Source organism: Diachasma alloeum, unplaced genomic scaffold, assembly GCF_001412515.2.
Source record: "Diachasma alloeum isolate Michigan unplaced genomic scaffold, Dall2.0 Dall_scaffold_00242, whole genome shotgun sequence".
NCBI lineage: Eukaryota > Metazoa > Arthropoda > Insecta > Hymenoptera > Braconidae > Diachasma > Diachasma alloeum.
The window spans coordinates 769,017-788,437 of NW_021680393.1; the positions used below are offsets into that span (position 1 = coordinate 769,017).

Below are 19,421 nucleotides of genomic sequence, written 5' to 3' on the forward strand. Positions count from 1 at the left end.
CGAGATTATCTCAACGCTCTCATCGCGGTGGTGGGCGACTTCGTATGCACGGATCTCATGAAAACATCGTATGACACCGGTGTAGCCGATGAAGAAGAAATTGAAAATTATATGTTGAAAAATTATTCCAATCTGTATTATGTTTTGAATAAAATTGTGCATCGCCCCTTTGTAACTTATCCTTTTACAAGCTTATTTGCTGGAGAAATTATTAATGTGAAGGCTCACATTATATTGCCTCTTGTAATCGAAAGGATTAAAGAGTCTCGTACTTCCTAACGTTTAAAATTACATTCAAAAGATTAGTATTACAATTGAAAAAATGTAACTCGAATGAAAAATCAATAAATTTTCTATATTTACTTTGAAATCTTCTTTATTTATTTGAACCCTTTCCCCCACTTCTAATACTAAGAAAAAGTTTATGAACAATTATTAATAATTGTGAAAAGTACTCATGCTGTTTATGCTCTCGGTGAAGAAGCCCGATAATTTTTGAAAAAATTGTTGTGACGAGAAGTCAGAAATATGGAGGAGCACCGTAATTGGGATTTATTCATTCAAAAATAACTCACAAAAACAAGGTGCATATTACATGGACTAAACAGTGAAGAAAGTATTTGCGCAATTACTAAAGTCAGACAAATAAGAAAATGGCTTCTCCCCGTACCGCCACCGTCTGAGGAATATAAAGAAACCGAATTGTAAAATCCATGTTTATAGATTTTTGTTTTCATACTGAATAAATTATCTTTTCATTATCATAAAATTTTATCTAATCATTTCAATCGCCCCGCCCACTTTCTACCCTCCATCATTCACCACGCCCACTTTCCACCCACTACCCCTCATCCAGACCCAGCACCAACCACCCCATCGACCCACTCAACACCCTCCACCCTCCATCATCTAGCTACCAATCATCTAGCCACCCATCACCAAGTCACCCATCATCTAGCCACCCAGCACCAACCACCGACCTACCAACCACCCACTCACCAACCACCCACCCACTATCCTCCATCATCCAGACCCAGCACCAACCACCCCATCCACCCACCCACCCACCCACCATCCTCCATTATCCAAACTCAGCACCAACCACTGCATCTACCCACCCAACACCCACCACCTAGCCATCCACCTCATCTTCCAGACACCCAACACCTAGACACCCACCACCCACCTCCTAGCCATCAATCACCCCATCCGTTGCCCTACACACCGACGACCCACCATCATCTACCCAAATGGGTCTATCACGACCCACCAGCCATCTACCCTACACCCACCCCATCATCCTCGGTCCCCGCACCCATCATCGGTGCACATGGGACCTTCCCCCTACCATCAGCGGGCCCAGACATGCCTGGCGACACTGTGCGAGAGAGTTTTGTTTGATTCCTACTGGGAAGTCGAAGTTTGTGAAAAATACATAGAAATCAAAAAGGAAGCCAAGTCAGGGATTTTGAATAGATGGTGATAGTGCACAATCAGGTTTCTATAAGAAAAATAGTTCTCAATGCAATAAGTATTCTAAAAAAATTCTCCACGAAATAAAAAATCAGTAGGAGCAGGACCAACGTCCTTGGCGCGGATCAAAGGATGGAGGATTAGATTGATACAGATAGTGAGTTAAAAATCTCCGCGCCAAGAACGATGGTCCTACCGATTTTTTATTTGATGGAGAATTTTTTTATAATACGTATTCCATTTAGAACTATTTTTCTTATAGAAACCTGATTATACACTGTCACCATTTACTCAAAATTCCTGACTTGGCTTCCTTTTTTATTTCTATGTATTTTCCTAAACCTTTGTGACGAGGCATATTCATTTATTTTTTATTATTTTTCTACATATTTTTTCCCACTACACACTGCCCCCTAAAACGTAAATCCCGCCACCGTTGGATACCCCTTCCCCAGACTTTTCCCCTCATCGCCCCTCTACCCACGCCCCTGGACATCACGAAGACATCAGCCGAAGGAAGACATCAGTTCCGGCCCCACCCGATCAATTGGAGAAGCCATCGCTTCCTGGGAATTCCCCATACTAGATCCCCGAATATTCAACACCTGCAATAATCCCTAGCGAGACATCCCTGGATTGTGGTCATCGTCACCACTCACCCGTGCTGATTGGCCCCGATTGCTCCCGAATTAAAACCCGAAGGACTTCGACACCTGACGAACCCCCACGAATCGCGGAGGAAAAGGAAAGACCGTCACTCATGTAACCGCTGTCCTGGACATTGCCACGTGCGCCCCAAGAGTTGAACAAACAGTGCAAATGCACCGAAGTTCTGTACATTGGATTTTGTGTTCGAGTAAAGAGGATTTTTGGTGCCCGAGCTCATCCCGGCTCTAAGTACTGTGCCCCTGGAGTCTGGAAGGAGGAACGAAGGCTCAATCGCAGGACTCGCTGAAGGACCTGGATTAGACCATAACTGGAAATCGTGAGTACGAGTTGTCCCCCTCATTTCCCCCTCGCCTCAAGAAGTATTCCTTTTCATACCCCCCAACGGTGAGCCTACGCTCTCTTGTTTCTTCCCCTTCAGCTGTCATTTATTTATTTAGTTGCATTCCCTCGACACGACTAGCTTCTCCCGTTTTTCCTGCATTAGAGTCACTCCCTTTTTACGTGTACAAAAGTTGCCTGGCCTCCGCCACTCCCTAGATCTCATTAAAGACCTTATTTACGTCTTTTGACGATCAGAATTGTATTTAGAGAAAATATAGGTAATTATTCTCAAATTATCCCTTATTTGTCCCTTTTCTTGACTCGCCCTAATCCTCTTTTCAGGAATTAGTCTAATAGAATCTAGAAAACGGTCACAACTTCCACTTCCCAGTAGGAATCAAACAAAACTTTTTCTTGGCCCAGTGTTTTTACAAAAACATTTGTTTTTGTGTTTTTAGGCAGATTTCTTAATTTTTTTCAAAATAAGCAAGGACTGTTTTTACATCCGATGAAATTTGTTGTTTTCAATTCTATTTAACTCATTCATTTTTCATAAGATAGAACATTTTTTGAATCAACAATTGAAGGGAAATAAACAGTTCTACTCCAGATTTATTGTCTCAACCGAATTTCAATTTTTAATCATCTATTAATAATTTTCTGACTTGATTTGGTTCCTCATTCAATTTTTGCTCTGATGATTCCTATCGTGGATTGTATTTCTTGGAGAGCTAAATTGATTTCCTTTGTGACGTGTTATTTTCCGTCACAAATAGCATTTTTGTTTATTCGACCATTTCGCGTGTGGGTTTCGAATTTAAAAATCACCAGACGGGAAGTCACCAACCACAGCGAGAGTCACGAGAGAGGTTCAGTATATTTTGTTAATTCTTTTGTTTTGTATCGTCTCCTGGATTGTTTGAATCGAATCTGGCGCCGATATCGTGGGACTGAGGTGGCAATGTCTCTGGGAATCGTCGAGGGACTTCGGGACACTTCGAGTTCGTGATGAGAGCATCATGGGTCTTCGGATTGCCAGAGGTCGCCAGCTCTCGGGCAACTCTAGGGGAAACGTGGCGTAGGAGCCCGGCTGATTCAATGTGGAAGGGGAAGTGAAGGATTTCACCGAGATCAGAAGGACGTTGAGTTAAATCGTCCTTTGGTGACAAAATGGTCACGAGACTGATTTGGAAGGAGGTCAGAGGACATTTGGATTTAATTGATACTCTGGGATAAATTGTTTTAATTAAATAACGTCTGAGAAGTCACTGCGCATGCGCCGACGGACTTGGTTCGGCCATGTGAGCGACAGAGTTGTCTGGACACTGATTGGAGGAGTGAACGGAACGAGCAGCCAATGAGCGTCGTTACCGCGTTTTCACAGTCCAGCGTGGTGTCGCTGGGAAAACGAACCTCACTTCCCGTTTGGTGGTTTCAACACACGTTGTGTTTGAGCAATTTGTGGAGTTCAGTTGCGTTAATTTTGGAGTTTTGGGGAGCCTGAAAGTGATCTGGAAGGAGAATCAGATCTGTGGAGGAAGCCCCGAGTGGATTTGTCCGGAGGAAGGTCCCGAGGACTCGGAATTGAGGAGTTTTTGAGACGTTTTCCGGAGGCATCGAGGTGGACTGCTGGGTGAGCGTGATGGCTGCGACTCTGTATGACACATCTGTGTAAATTTGTCGTGAGTAGGACTCTGGCCAATTTTAGAATTTTGAATAGATGTTCCGTACATCTTAGTCCCGTAGGACTTTTAGAGTTTCGAGATAATTGCCGGATAGTCCTAGTCACACTGATCAGTACTTGATTAGTGGGTCTTTTCCGTCTCTCTCTCGTGCGTAATTGGCATCATTGTGTTTGATCATTGGATTTGGGTTGTCTCGCGACATTGANACTCTGGCCAATTTTAGAATTTTGAATAGATGTTCCGTGCATCTTAGTCCCGTAGGACTTTTAGAGTTTCGAGATAATTGCCGGATAGAGTCCTAGTCACTCTGATCAGTACTTGATTAGTGGGTATTTTCCGTCTCTGTCTCGTGCGTAATTGGCATCATTGTGTTTGATCATTGGATTTCGGTTGTCTCGCGACATTGAGTCATTTCGTAGAGTTTCGGGCTCTCGGGTTTCATGTTGCGAGTAACGATTATTTTGTTGTTGAAAATGAGTTAGTGTTGCGTCCAAATTAATTTGTGTTCGACGAACGCTCTCTCTGTCAGTCAATATTCAGTGAAGGACATTGAACGTAGGTCTTTTGCGTCTCGTGACCTTGCTTCGTTTCGCTGGCCCGTTGTCTTGAGTTTTCTAATTTGTTTCGGACAGCCAGCTTTACTTGTCACGTAGACAAATTCTTGGGTTTCGATCGTTCAGTGTTGTTCAATCTACATGATTATTGTTGACGATATTTTGATTCTGGTTTTATTTTTCTTTTCTCTTTGACATTGGTTATTCTTGACTTTTGGTGTGGTTAGATCTTTCAATTTAACTATCGGAATCTCTTTTGACTAATTGGACTAAGTATATTACTTCTTTATTTTCCTATCAGAATCTTTTATTCCTTGGACAATTGTAGAATCAATAACTATCGAAGCCTCATGATCGTTGATCAATCGAAACAACCATAGGGGGCTTTCCAAAGAAATTGATTCGTTTTATTTGTATCGAGTCATCTAAGTCTGATTAAATATTGTGATTTTTCCCCCGCAATCTTTCGACACGCGCATAGCAACGGGAAATTCCGTATTTTCCTCTGTTTTTTTTCTTTTCAATCTAAGCTTCACCAGTGACCTTCACGCCGTTCTTCGGTCGGAGTTAGCAGGAGACCGTTTCGAAGCTTGGGGTCATTCTGGAAATTTTGTTTTTGGCTATTCGTTTCATTCCAGTGGTCGTTCTGGTAATAACGACCTGGCGCTCGACTTAATTGCCATTTCAGGGTGGTCGTACGTCGAAGGGCTACGTAGTGGATTGAGGGTTCCGTGAACCTCAGGAAATTACGTCACACCTTATAGGAATAGTCGAACAAAATGTTCGCAAAAAATTGTTTTTGAAAACATCTGTTTTTTTTTCTTTTAAATATTAGGGACACATTGGGTGGAATGGACTCTTCTGACTTCTTGTTTCAATATTTATAACCAAGGAACAAACTTATCGATTGAGCTCAGTCTAAGCTTATTACAAAGGGACTGACTCTACTTTAATTTTAAAAAAAATCTATTTCATCAACACTTCAACGAGACATCAACATTTTGAAGAGGGTTCAAAGTGTCTATTTAATCCCACCATCTCCTACTAATTTTTCCTAAATAATCATAAAATTGTTCGCATTTCACTGTCACTTAATTTAGAGAATTTTTTTCCACGGAATGAAAACATTTTTTGTTACACTCAGAGAAAAATAAATATTTTCTTTTCGATATAACTATTCACAGACATTTAATACTTGATCACGCAATATTTTCGACACATCTCCCTTTTGTCACATTCCAAACATAAACCGATAACCTCACAAACAGTGCATAAACTACCTGTACGTCCGAGANGTTGATCAATCGAAACAACCATAGGGGGCTTTCCAAAGAAATTGATTCGTTTTATTTGTATCGAGTCATCTAAGTCTGATTAAATATTGTGATTTTTCCCCCGCAATCTTTCGACACGCGCATAGCAACGGGAAATTCCGTATTTTCCTCTGTTTTTTTTCTTTTCAATCTAAGCTTCACCAGTGACCTTCACGCCGTTCTTCGGTCGGAGTTAGCAGGAGACCGTTTCGAAGCTTGGGGTCATTCTGGAAATTTTGTTTTTGGCTATTCGTTTCATTCCAGTGGTCGTTCTGGTAATAACGACCTGGCGCTCGACTTAATTGCCATTTCAGGGTGGTCGTACGTCGAAGGGCTACGTAGTGGATTGAGGGTTCCGTGAACCTCAGGAAATTACGTCACACCTTATAGGAATAGTCGAACAAAATGTTCGCAAAAAATTGTTTTTGAAAACATCTGTTTTTTTTTCTTTTAAATATTAGGGACACATTGGGTGGAATGGACTCTTCTGACTTCTTGTTTCAATATTTATAACCAAGGAACAAACTTATCGATTGAGCTCAGTCTAAGCTTATTACAAAGGGACTGACTCTACTTTAATTTTAAAAAAAATCTATTTCATCAACACTTCAACGAGACATCAACATTTTGAAGAGGGTTCAAAGTGTCTATTTAATCCCACCATCTCCTACTAATTTTTCCTAAATAATCATAAAATTGTTCGCATTTCACTGTCACTTAATTTAGAGAATTTTTTTCCACGGAATGAAAACATTTTTTGTTACACTCAGAGAAAAATAAATATTTTCTTTTCGATATAACTATTCACAGACATTTAATACTTGATCACGCAATATTTTCGACACATCTCCCTTTTGTCACATTCCAAACATAAACCGATAACCTCACAAACAGTGCATAAACTACCTGTACGTCCGAGATCCGCATATGAATATAGATATGGCGGGATGAAATTCGAATTTTCGACGAGAGAAAACAAAATAGAACACCGAGTCGATTTTCCGTTTCATTCTAATAAGTGATTTAACGTGAAGAAGAACATTTCCCGTGGTTTTCTNTTCCGTATTTTCCTCTGTTTTTTTTCTTTTCAATCTAAGCTTCACCAGTGACCTTCACGCCGTTCTTCGGTCGGAGTTAGCAGGAGACCGTTTCGAAGCTTGGGGTCATTCTGGAAATTTTGTTTTTGGCTATTCGTTTCATTCCAGTGGTCGTTCTGGTAATAACGACCTGGCGCTCGACTTAATTGCCATTTCAGGGTGGTCGTACGTCGAAGGGCTACGTAGTGGATTGAGGGTTCCGTGAACCTCAGGAAATTACGTCACACCTTATAGGAATAGTCGAACAAAATGTTCGCAAAAAATTGTTTTTGAAAACATCTGTTTTTTTTTCTTTTAAATATTAGGGACACATTGGGTGGAATGGACTCTTCTGACTTCTTGTTTCAATATTTATAACCAAGGAACAAACTTATCGATTGAGCTCAGTCTAAGCTTATTACAAAGGGACTGACTCTACTTTAATTTTAAAAAAAATCTATTTCATCAACACTTCAACGAGACATCAACATTTTGAAGAGGGTTCAAAGTGTCTATTTAATCCCACCATCTCCTACTAATTTTTCCTAAATAATCATAAAATTGTTCGCATTTCACTGTCACTTAATTTAGAGAATTTTTTTCCACGGAATGAAAACATTTTTTGTTACACTCAGAGAAAAATAAATATTTTCTTTTCGATATAACTATTCACGGACATTTAATACTTGATCACGCAATATTTTCGACACATCTCCCTTTTGTCACATTCCAAACATAAACCGATAACCTCACAAACAGTGCATAAACTACCTTTACGTCCGAGATCCGCATATGAATATAGATATGGCGGGATGAAATTCGAATTTTCGACGAGAGAAAACAAAATAGAACACCGAGTCGATTTTCCGTTTCATTCTAATAAGTGATTTAACGTGAAGAAGAACATTTCCCGTGGTTTTCTATAACAGCATCACAACCCACATTCAAATGCACTGGTGGCAACACTTCAACGTTGGACATGAGGCTCAGTGGGACCGGCGCTGCCAATGTACAACTTAATTCTCCGACTTTATGATATGGATCGCGAGAATGTGAATATCAACCCGTTGCCATGCGCGTGTCTTTTTTATTATTAATCCAAAAAATACCATAGTTACACCGTTGAAAAACTCATAGGAGATTTATATAATGTAACTAACGAAACATTCCCCATTTGTCTTCCCGTTTTCATTATACCGAATGTAAATTATTTAGAAGTAGTGGAGGGGGAAGTTCTCTCGTGTATAGATACACGGTGCACTCGGCCTGATGTTTTGCTCAGTCGGTCAAAACTTTTCTTGGCCGATATGCTACCGCGTATCTCGATTGAGGTGGGGCTCTAAAATTTGAGTTCACGCGTTGCTGAGCCTCCATGCGTCTTTCTTGGGTGTCTAGGGATTCCTCAAATGTGTCAGCATCTGCGATGAGAGAAGCATCCAACGCGGCATGAATTTGACTCCATGCTTCCGAATGGAAGCTTTGTAATCGTCCGATTTTCACATTCTCTAATTTCCATTGGAAATGATGTAGAATGGTCTGAAACGTAAAAATACGAAGTTTGCCGCCGTTCACCGCTACCTTGCCGATGGTCAATTTTTAGAAAATTGAATAATTAAGTGGCTAAAACAATTTCAGCTCGATCGGTCAAATAGTTTTTGGGATAAAGCGATTCGTTTTTTAATCGTTTTTCACGAATATCTTTAAAATTATAGGACCGATTTACATTTTTTCCTTTCAAAATATTCGTCTCGCTGTCCTCTAGCTCTATCAATAAAAACATATATACCCGTCCATACAAAATTTTTGAGATATTTCCCCTTTTCTGTTTTTGAATTATTAAAATTCTTGTACGTACGCTAACGTGTGTAAAAATCGAGATATCAACTCAAAATTTGGACAGAATTTCCCTCCCGTGATAATAAAGATTGGGATTGGAGACAGGCTCAATGGCACCAGTAGTTTCGGAGATATTCAACTTTTTCTGAAAATCTATTATTGAATATCTTTAAATTTTGCAGCCGATTCCACTTTTTTTTGAAAATATTCGTCTTGATGTCCACTATTGAGATCAATTAAAACATCTGTACCTGTTCATACAAAGTGTTTGAGGTATTCCACTGTTCATTAAAATCCTTGTACGTGCGCTAACGTGTGCAAAAATCGAGATATCCGCTGGTTTTTCAAAAAAATGGTCTCGATGTCATCTATCTAGGTCAATCAAAATATATGTAGCCGTTTATACAAAAATTTGGAGATTTATTTCAATTAATCAACAGAGATTCATTTCAATTAATCAACTTTGTATAAGCGATTTTACATTTTTGGTGTTCCCTAAATTCTTTGTTGGCATAATAACTTGAGGAAAAATTGGGATAGGCATGTGACGTGAGAAAATAGTTTCTCCTGTAATTTAAAAAAGGGAATTGCCATTGATCCATTCGGAAGCTTACTACCAATGCAATTGGTAGAAATAAAAAATTAAAATATACACAAAACATAAAGCAACAGTCGCATGCCTTCTGCAATACAGGTGCGGTCACCTGCTTATTTTTCCTTTGTTTTAGCCAAGTCACATGAAATAAAAAAATGCATGTAAGAATCAATTCACCACAAGTCACTTGATCACTCGAGCTGCATAACGTCTGGGGTGCTCAACAATGCTCCAGTATTGATCACTCGCTAATCACTGATGTCATTCCGTTATGAATAGTGTTTAATTCAAATCATGTTGATGCGCGGGGCTCGCCTTAAGTACTACGGCACTTGGCGCTATAACTGGGGTGCGTATTAATCACGTTTTTCGTGCTACTGCACTGAGCGCCGTTAAGCGTTTGAATTTTCCAAGTGATGCACCACGGAGTTCAAGAGGCAAATGGTACGAAGAACTTCTGGAATGTGCACGTGATTACACGAAATTTATGTATGAAATTAGACTTTAATAAACGTATTCTGAGCGCAGTAGTGTTATTGATATTAAAACACGTCGATTTCCAGGTTTAATCACTCCGAAAAACGTATAGATTCATAACAAACAATTTGCAAAAGGAGAAAATTGATTCTCACCACTTGGCAAACGCGTTGTATTTCGGTTACACACGAGGTTCATACTTGGTTACGCGATTTATTTCATAATTTATCGAAGAACACGAGTTGATTGATTTTTAATGCCAGACCTTTCGACTCTAGCGAAATGACTGATTAACCACTCCATTGTGTTTAATTAGTTGAATGTCCCGCCAATCCAGCTCGAAGGACCAGATCCAAGATTGCCTTTAGAATCTGAATTGTTATTCATTTTTACCGTGCCTTGTTAATAGCGAGGTGCTGGGATTAGAAGAACTAATTAAACACGAAATAAAGAAAACAATGTTTAATCGCACAACTAAAGTTATATACACTTTAGGAATTGAATCAACGTGAATATAATTATAATTCACAGAGCTACGATCAACATTCTCAGTGTCCAAAAAATAGCCTAATTTGGTATGCTGACCAGCTGATCGGGCGATGACCCTGAATTTCAGGACTCACGTGATTGCCTTCAAGTGCTAGCACGGTTATTATCCGCAATCGCGAACAGTATTGTTATTGTAATTCCCCTCATATTTATACCTTCTGGATAATTATGAGTCAGTGTCAATAGATGAAACACCTCTATTCCTACCAACAACTCCGCTGGATTCTAGTATCTATACACTGTAGGGAGATTCATCTCCAAACAGCAGAACCCAAGAATTCATCCCTAACATCATTACTGATTGAATCAAGTCGGAAGAAATATTTCCACGAGTATTGATAATTAACTTATTCATTGCGGAATCTCCCATTAAGATTATTCATTAATCAATTATTTGGAGAACTTGTTCATAAGTGTCTTAAGTGCTGCTTGTGGAAGGACATTTTTATTTATTATATTTTTTGAGGTTGTGTTAATCAGACCACAATCGGACTAAATGGTTTGATAGCTCATAGATGGTGCTTCGAAACGCCTTTCATTGCGCGAAATTTTTTTGATTTAAATAGGTGTTCTCATAAATTTAATCTAGGGGCCGAAAATCAATTTATACACTTAATATATCTGTCATAACAATAGGGAATTGTCACGGATCCATTTAGAGGTTTACCATCAATGGAATTGTTACAAATAAAAAATAGAAAAAGAGTAATAACAGAGAAAGTACCGTTCACATATCTTCTGTCAGATAGGCTCTACCCCTTGTTTGTCTTGGAATGTTTCTTGCGGATGAAACCGTATAAGAAAACTATGATTTTATTTTCAAACGGAATCGGCCAAAAAGGCCAAATAGAATTCCCAACGAAAATTTCAATCGAATTCTTAAGCGAAGGCATTAATATTGTCCCTTGAATTTCTTTCTTCATATGTAGCTTATCATTTTACTACTAACATCTTATTGTATTCCTGTTATATTTCATTTTAATAGGCAATTATCCGTTGGAGAAACTGTACCATTTAGTAACTTGTGGAAACGATCATTTCGTCAAACTTTGGGATGTTCGAGTGGTTCAGGATAAAGGTGACGTCAATGCTGTTCTGGCATCTATCACTCTATTTAGAGTACTTGAAAAGCACAGTAGTGCTCTGACTTGTGTGAGATTCAGCTCAAATGGGGCTTACATCGCTAGCTGTGGACTAGATAAATCTATCGTCATTTGGGAAACAGTAATTAAATTTTCTTCATGTTACTAGTTCTGAATTCTTATTGCTAACTAATTGGATCTTTCAAGATTTCTGCGAAATCGGTTGCTGCATTGATTGAGCACAAAAGATATGTCGGGTGTTGTGCCTTCTCGAGAGATGGATCATTGCTCGCCAGTGGCTCCAATGATAGAAGTATTATTGTTTGGGACCTTACTGGAAACAATCTAACGATCGAATCAAAACTCATCAAACATGTCAGTCCCATTCGACATTCGTCTATTGATGGTGATGCCACTCCAGTAAGTAGAAATATTCAATTTTTCACGATATAATAGGGTAAACATTGCCCTTTATCATGAGCATTCAATGTCTTTATATTACACCTATGATTACTCAAACTATTTCTTGTTGAAGGCAACTTGTATAACTGTATTCAGCGGAGAATAACTTTGAGAAAATTGTAGAAATTAAAATCTTGGTAGAACTGTCAAAGTTTCGGTGCACAGGTAGACTTGTAATTGGTTGAATCATCCTCGTTAATTGGGCTCAGTTCATGAACCACACATGAACAATTTTATGCCATTTTAGTAGGCAAAAAAATTGTTCTCTACTGATTTTTGAACATGTTGTAGAAGACGTTTTGTAATGTCTGTAAGGACGAAGAAAAATGGGACATTGTGCACCGAGCGAGAAAAGGCGGACGTTCTGAACTGCGTGTAATTTTCGTTGGAAACCGAGGTGAGGGGGAAAACCCGTGACTCATGATAGGCTTCTGAGCCTCCGAGGTGGATATACTACTGAAATGAGAATTTATGTATCCGCCTGTGCTAAATACGAATTCGAATTGACTTTACCAATTAAAACTAGAAAATTCCGGATTCAATTCACCAACTAAAACTAAAAAATTAGAAATTTATGTCACCAATTCCACTACACAAATTCCATAATTTATTTACCATTTTTATTCAACTCATTTCCCTCACGACCGATTTTCCTTATTTCTTTCTGAAGTCACCTGTGCCGGAACTGGAACTGATCTGACTGAACGACAACACACCGAAGCCTTTTTGCGTCTTCCGTCAATTAGTGTGCACATGCACATATTAATTTTTTGAATTATATATTGGGGTAAATTGGGTGAGAAGAGGTCTGTTGCGCGTTTTAAGGTATATTCCAAGACGATAGTACCCAAAAGTTATTCCTTATGGATTTCCGGAAAGAATTCTAAATGACTTAATTTATTGCATTTTCATGAATTATTGAGCAATAATAAATAAATAAAAGTTATTGAGTTTTTCAATCCTCATGTGTTCTTGATGCAAGCCACAATAACTGTTTGAATCAAATAAAAATTTATTTATCAATTAAATGTTCGAATTAATTAAGGAATACTTGGATGAAATTTCTATTTTTTTGCAGTTGAATATCGCAGAAACACTGTAGCACAAAATTTTACAAATAATTCACCGTATTCGGAATTTATCGATATTGCGAATTGGTGTTGACCCCGTCGGACATAGGCGAGAATGTGATTGGATTATATGGCTTTCATTAATAAGATTTTGTATTAAATTTGGAAAACCATTTTGATAGTGATTATTGTTTAGTGAGAATTTATAATTTCAAATATCCCATCATAGAGTTCATCAGTATTCGTTATGAGAGTTCTCATGCATTTTTCACACTTTTGTGCGGTTTGTCCTTGAACAAATGGAACACCACAGATGCTGCATTTCAAGATGATGATTATTGTATTCAAAATATGGAAGGAAGCGGGACTATTGTTGGCATCCTTGCAGGAATAAGTCTGATTGTTTCTGCGATAGAAAACGCAAAGTTTAGTTAACAACGCGCAATTTAAATCATTAAATAATCGGAATTTTTATGGCATCGAATGTTGGCTTACCGCTCAGTTTAATGTTCAATTTGTTTCAGCAAGGCCAAGAGTTTACTTTATCAATAACGAATTTGTTCGTTTTTATTTTTAGATTAATTGAATTGATTTGTCAATCATCCCAAACCTTTTCTCTACGATTATATCATGGAAATTAACCCATACGAATTTGCATTTTCCATAGCTTCAAGCTTTTTCATTGATAAGCAGGTCAACCTCGCAAGACCAATAGTCGACTGACGGAGTTCTTTCATGATGTAATCCTTGCCGAATTTTATATGTAGAATACAGAGCCTGACTGTTTGCATGCAATTGAGTTTTCCAACATTCATCACAAATATAAGCTTTCATGGGCATAATGATTGAATGCATCTACTTCAAGTTTCATAGTAAGACATGATGCATTGATAAGCCTCTGATAAAATTCCACATTTCTTCTCGGCACTCGAAGGTATGGAGTACTAAATACAAAATGGAGTGATAAATACAAAAGGACGTGAATAACGAAGAATTAAAACAAACATTTTAAACTACGATTGGATTTATTTGAAGATATGATATTCAAATAATCAAAGTATTCATAATATTCAAAGATATTTCCGGAATTCTGATTTTCAAAAAATTTAAAATTTGGGCGAATTTTCAAATAAATCAAAATATTGATTATTGTCATCGCCTTTATCTTCAAACTCGGTCAAAAGGACATCTAAACAAATTTTTCAAGCCATCAGTCAATCAATTCAGAACTTGTTTTTTTTTTACTTATCGTGGGACAACTGATTTTCGAAAAAATTCGAAAATTGAAAAAAAAATAGATGAATTGAATTTTACTTAATGTCAATGGATTGGGCTCAGCGAGACCTACATTTGAGAAAAAGGAATGATTCAATTCCGTGGATTCATTGGTGAAGACTCGAAAGAAAGTTTTAAGAAACCCCTTTTGGATCATAATGGGTAGATATAACACAAAAAATCCAAAATTTCAAATTGAACGATTACAATGCTTTTATTCGGAACCAAAAAAGAGAAACCATATTCTTTAAAGTCAATAATTATTGAGCAGACAAACAACCAGAGGAGTTAATGATTGATAAAGGCAAACATCAATCCTAAGACTCGAACTCTTGTCAACGCCACGAAATAGAGTTGACTATGAAATAGGTCTCATGAAATCTAACCCGTACACGTGCTCGCTTCTTTAATTACTTACTAATATTCCTTCAATTTACTCATGTTACGCAATAAAATTCTCACCATTAGATGCACCACCCGAAAAAATAAACGAGGAAGTAGACTCGAGATGGTACGAAACCGAAGAACCGAATCTATTACGCGTAGCCTATCGCGATCACAATGCATAATTCCCATAATTCGGCAAAAAAAGGGAACCGAACTTCACAGTAATTCTCAAAAGAATTCTACGGCACAATATGCGAAAAGAAACTCAAAACCTCATCTAAACTCCTGATTAGATGCAAAATTCTCTCCACGGAAATCGTCTAAAAGCAGCTTGCCCGAAGGCCATGCACTCAATGAGCGATAATCATCGCTACTCTGAATGCGCAAAAATCTTTCAATTTATACCCCAAAAGCGAAATGAGAGCATCTAACGACACAGATGAAACGAAAGCGTTATATTTTTCTTGTGAAAGCTCTAGATTCCCTATAGTTAACATTATCAAATTTTCAACACATACTCAGTAAATACTATCCATAATAACAATATATCTTCATCAACATATTCTTAATAAAAAACGATTGCCAAAAGATAACTAACACCATATCTTGGTTGATAATTATTGATTAAAACTAAGGCACTGGAACTTTATCTGACCCATGCTTAATTCGAAGTTCTCGAATGAAGTTCTCGATGGTCTGTGGATCGCCTAAAGTATTCCCAGAATTCCTAAATCTACATCTATTTCATTAAAAAGTCGAATATCTTATTGTAGACATCCTGTACCATCTGGTAACGATTGTATGCCTCTCACAAAAACTGGAAACCACTACGAATCTATTCGGAAGCTTACAACCCATAGAATCCGTAGAAAAAATGAATAAAATGATGAATAATGACCCAAAAACTACCGGTCACATTCCTTTTGTCGGAAAAGCTCGAACGCCTGCATATTTCCTAATAAAATCAATGTTCAACAGTGTCACGCACTCAGTTATTTTACTGTTTATTTCATTTTATTCAATGGAATTGCGACTTTCATGATTTGAAACGTGATGATCTTTTCCTTTCTACACAGACCCACAGATGCATCCAACTTTCGATCAATGGGGTGAATCGATTAGAAGGGAGAAAATTCAGAGAAACCCACTTTTTTATGCCATCCATACTCCACTCAGTGTTTTGCTTGCTCTTCATATATCGTACCACAGTTCTCGTTGTTTTGATATTTTCTCGGGCCCCGTTTTCTATACATGCCTACTTTCAGCCATCAAATGAGTGTATCTTCTTGGTATGAATATTTATTGATTATCTACGGTATCTTGCTTCCCCCGTTCAACTTAGACTGACATTCGACGAACTCCCGTTCCAGTATTGATACCGGTGCATCTTATACTCTCCTGGAGTTTTATTGCTGGGGCGAGGTAAAACCTCTGCTTCTGGTTTGTTGATGAATAGTTTTTGGAGGTTTTTACTTATCACTTGTAATGATAAATAAAATAGGTAATTGACTGCGTAACGACTACGTAACCAACTTGATCATATTCAAGAAATTAAATAAACGACTGTAGAGTGAGATGTGGAGGATTAATCACCAGAGTTTAAGTTCTACTCACTACGGTGTCAGAAAATCCGTTGTTAGCTCTTCAACGATAATCTGATACGACGAGGATAATTACGAATCTTATATTCACAGAATGAACATGAAGGAAGGGAGAGCAACTTCGTCCAATTCGCTGAGTCTTCTGCGAATGACGTTCGTCTGGTTAGAACGTTAGATGATCATGGAGGTGCTGTGAATAGCGTAGCATTTCATGGAAATAATCTCTTAGCTTCTGGATCAGGGTGCGTGACTTATGTGTATTGAATGATTCATGATGAACTCAAAAATGTTTTCCCTCTACAGAGATAAACTTGTGAGGATCTGGGAACTGCAAGAAGAAGAAAACAGCAATGAGGAAGAAACATTGGATGCTAATATAAAATTTACAGAGAAGGCGTTCAGCCCTATCGATGGCCATAAATATAGTATTAACCATGTGGACTTCAGTCCATGTGGTTCCATGCTAGCTTCTTGTTCTTTGGATGGTACAACAATGATTTGGAATACTGAAGTAAGGCTCGAGATTCTCGCTTAATAATTGCAGCAGTGCTTGGTTATATTTTTCCTTCATTGCGGGCGTACAGTATCATTCATAATTCGATAATTGGACGTTACGCTCATGTCATGTCAGAAAATTAAAGACCCGCACTCGCATTACTCTTTTGACCTCCGTAAATTGGATTTTTTGTCATTATATAATTGAGTATAGTGAAAGAAGTTGAACGATTCAACACCTTTGCGTTAATTAATAATACTTTGTTAATTAGTGCCCGTTTTACATATCAATACTAGTTTGAAATATTTTCCTGGTAGTAACTGAATTTTTTTCTGAAAATTGTCTAATCGATAGGCAGCTTAAACTAGTCAGTATTGAACTAATTTGAGGTTCACTACAAACATGTCATGTCGTATTCATTGCACTGTAAGAGATCGCAAATTAAAAGTGCCGGTGGAAAATGTTGATAATTCCATGCTTTTGTAAAACTTTTACGTTTTCACAAGAAAATAAAAACAAACTGGTACCGACTTTTCTATAACCCAGGAGATTCATACTCAATATTAACAATCGACCAAAGAAAAGTTTCGATTCCGACTCTACAAAACTAAACAAAACAAAACAGTGCTGCCGGGCATCCACATATAAATAGATAACCCCTCCACTACTTCCCAATAATATTCATGGAATATAATTCAAACGGGACAAGCCATATGACAAAGACTCTTAGTTACGTTATAGAAATTGGCCACAAGCTTCTCAGTAATGTAATTATTTTTTACTCAAATCAATATTGAAAACGTTACGCCTATAGCAACGGGTTCATATGCATAATTTCGTAATTCGAATTATCTCCGATCAACTTTTTGTTACGGAGTTGGCAGCAGTGCGATCCAACCCCATATGCACGATGGGGACCCGGGAATTTCTAAATTTCATGTGGTGCAGAAATGATTAATGCGACGAACGTTTGTGAATTATTTAAAATCTAATTTGACATGAAATAAATAATAAAATTGATATTTGTTGGAAGAGAGCTCCAGCTCCTGGTCCTAATATATATAATCTATGGTATCAGACATATCAATGTACAATAAGAAGGGGGGCGAGATCGTGCGCATGCGCAGATCTCGTCCCAGGCCGGTTGTAACGTGTGAACTATACATTCCTGTTCGAGACGTGGTGGACGCTAGACGCGAGACGAGAGACGTGCCTTATAATGAACCTTTACTAACGAATACAGTGTGTTAATTTATTGTGTCCCAATCCCGCATAATCCATCAGGTTATGGGCCCAGCACGCTTCCACTGCGCAATAAAAGAAACTGTGAATAAAACTGTGTATAAATGAAAAGGAAAAACTCAAGTGGAAGCCAGGAATACCACGTGGACTTGAGCGGTGTGATTTGAGGCTAGAGAGACGAGAAAAATGGAAAATCAAGACGAGACGATCAGTAAGTAAAGTGATTAACAAAAAGAAGAAAAAAAATCCAAGAAATAAGCATCTCCAGGACGGCAATGGAAATTGCATCATCCCGAGAGCTTGGCGGGAATAACAAGTAAACCGGACACAAAAATGGCCGACAACCATGACTAGCCGACGCGTCTAGAACGATTTTTTTAAAAAGCCTAAATTGGGGTCAATTAAAAGTTGGGAAAAATTGAATTGGAGGCAATGACGTAAATTCAAATTTTAATGAATGTAGGGATGAGCTGGGAGAGTTGCTGAGGTAAAAGATAGAAAATAAAAATAGGGAATTTGATGCGGGACGAGCGGTGAGGGGGGTCGGTTGGCGTGGTGGGTGTATCGCTGGAACGGCGGCGCGGAGTAATACATAAAGTAGAGCCCACTGAGATGGTGACGCGCATATAACACATAAAGTAGAGTCCACTGGGATGGCGACGCGTAGTAATACATAACATAGTGCTCATGCATGAGAGCACGTGTTCCAACCATACCCGACGAGAAAAAGAAAAATGAATAACTCAAAATCTCTACTGTTTGAAATTGAATATATATGGGGTATTCCATGTGAACTCACCCAGGTCGAAACCCTCACCATCGCCAATCATATTGCCGATTTTTCCTGTGGTTGTATATGGACAAATATGACTTCTCAAATTTATTCATATTTTTTGAGGCATCCTGTGGGCAGCCATGTTTTTTTGCAAGTTGTATCTTCAAATGCGTGTGCCTTCCGTAAAACTCAACCGATTTGAGTTTTTTTTTAAAAAATGTGCGTCTTTGAACACATTTTCCATACAAACATATTCAAATTTTTTTCAATTCGTTCTGCCATCGATTTCCTCAGAAAAACTTCAAAAAACTGCAAAAAGCNATATATATATATATATATGTATATTTTCAGAATCATATCTGAAGTCAGGATGTTCCATACGGTTGATTAACGGCAGAACGTTTGATCGTTCAACGTTTGAAACTGATCGACCTTTGGGCACAAATTAGTCTTTGTGTACATTTCTCATTTGTGTTCGAAGCT

The 19,421-nt window shown here is 38.1% G+C and overlaps 1 protein-coding gene across 1 annotated transcript in view; it reads left to right on the top strand.

Annotated features, from left to right (window-relative positions):
• The window catches only part of LOC107037460 (WD repeat, SAM and U-box domain-containing protein 1), a 500,298-nt gene that overhangs the window by 231,620 nt on the left and 249,257 nt on the right, over positions 1–19,421 (top strand). The window contains exons 4-7 of the mRNA XM_015256025.1: positions 11,534–11,772; positions 11,838–12,050; positions 16,519–16,667; positions 16,729–16,936. Of these exons, the coding sequence (XP_015111511.1) occupies positions 11,534–11,772; positions 11,838–12,050; positions 16,519–16,667; positions 16,729–16,936 (809 nt within the window). The remainder of the gene's footprint in view (positions 1–11,533; positions 11,773–11,837; positions 12,051–16,518; positions 16,668–16,728; positions 16,937–19,421) is intronic.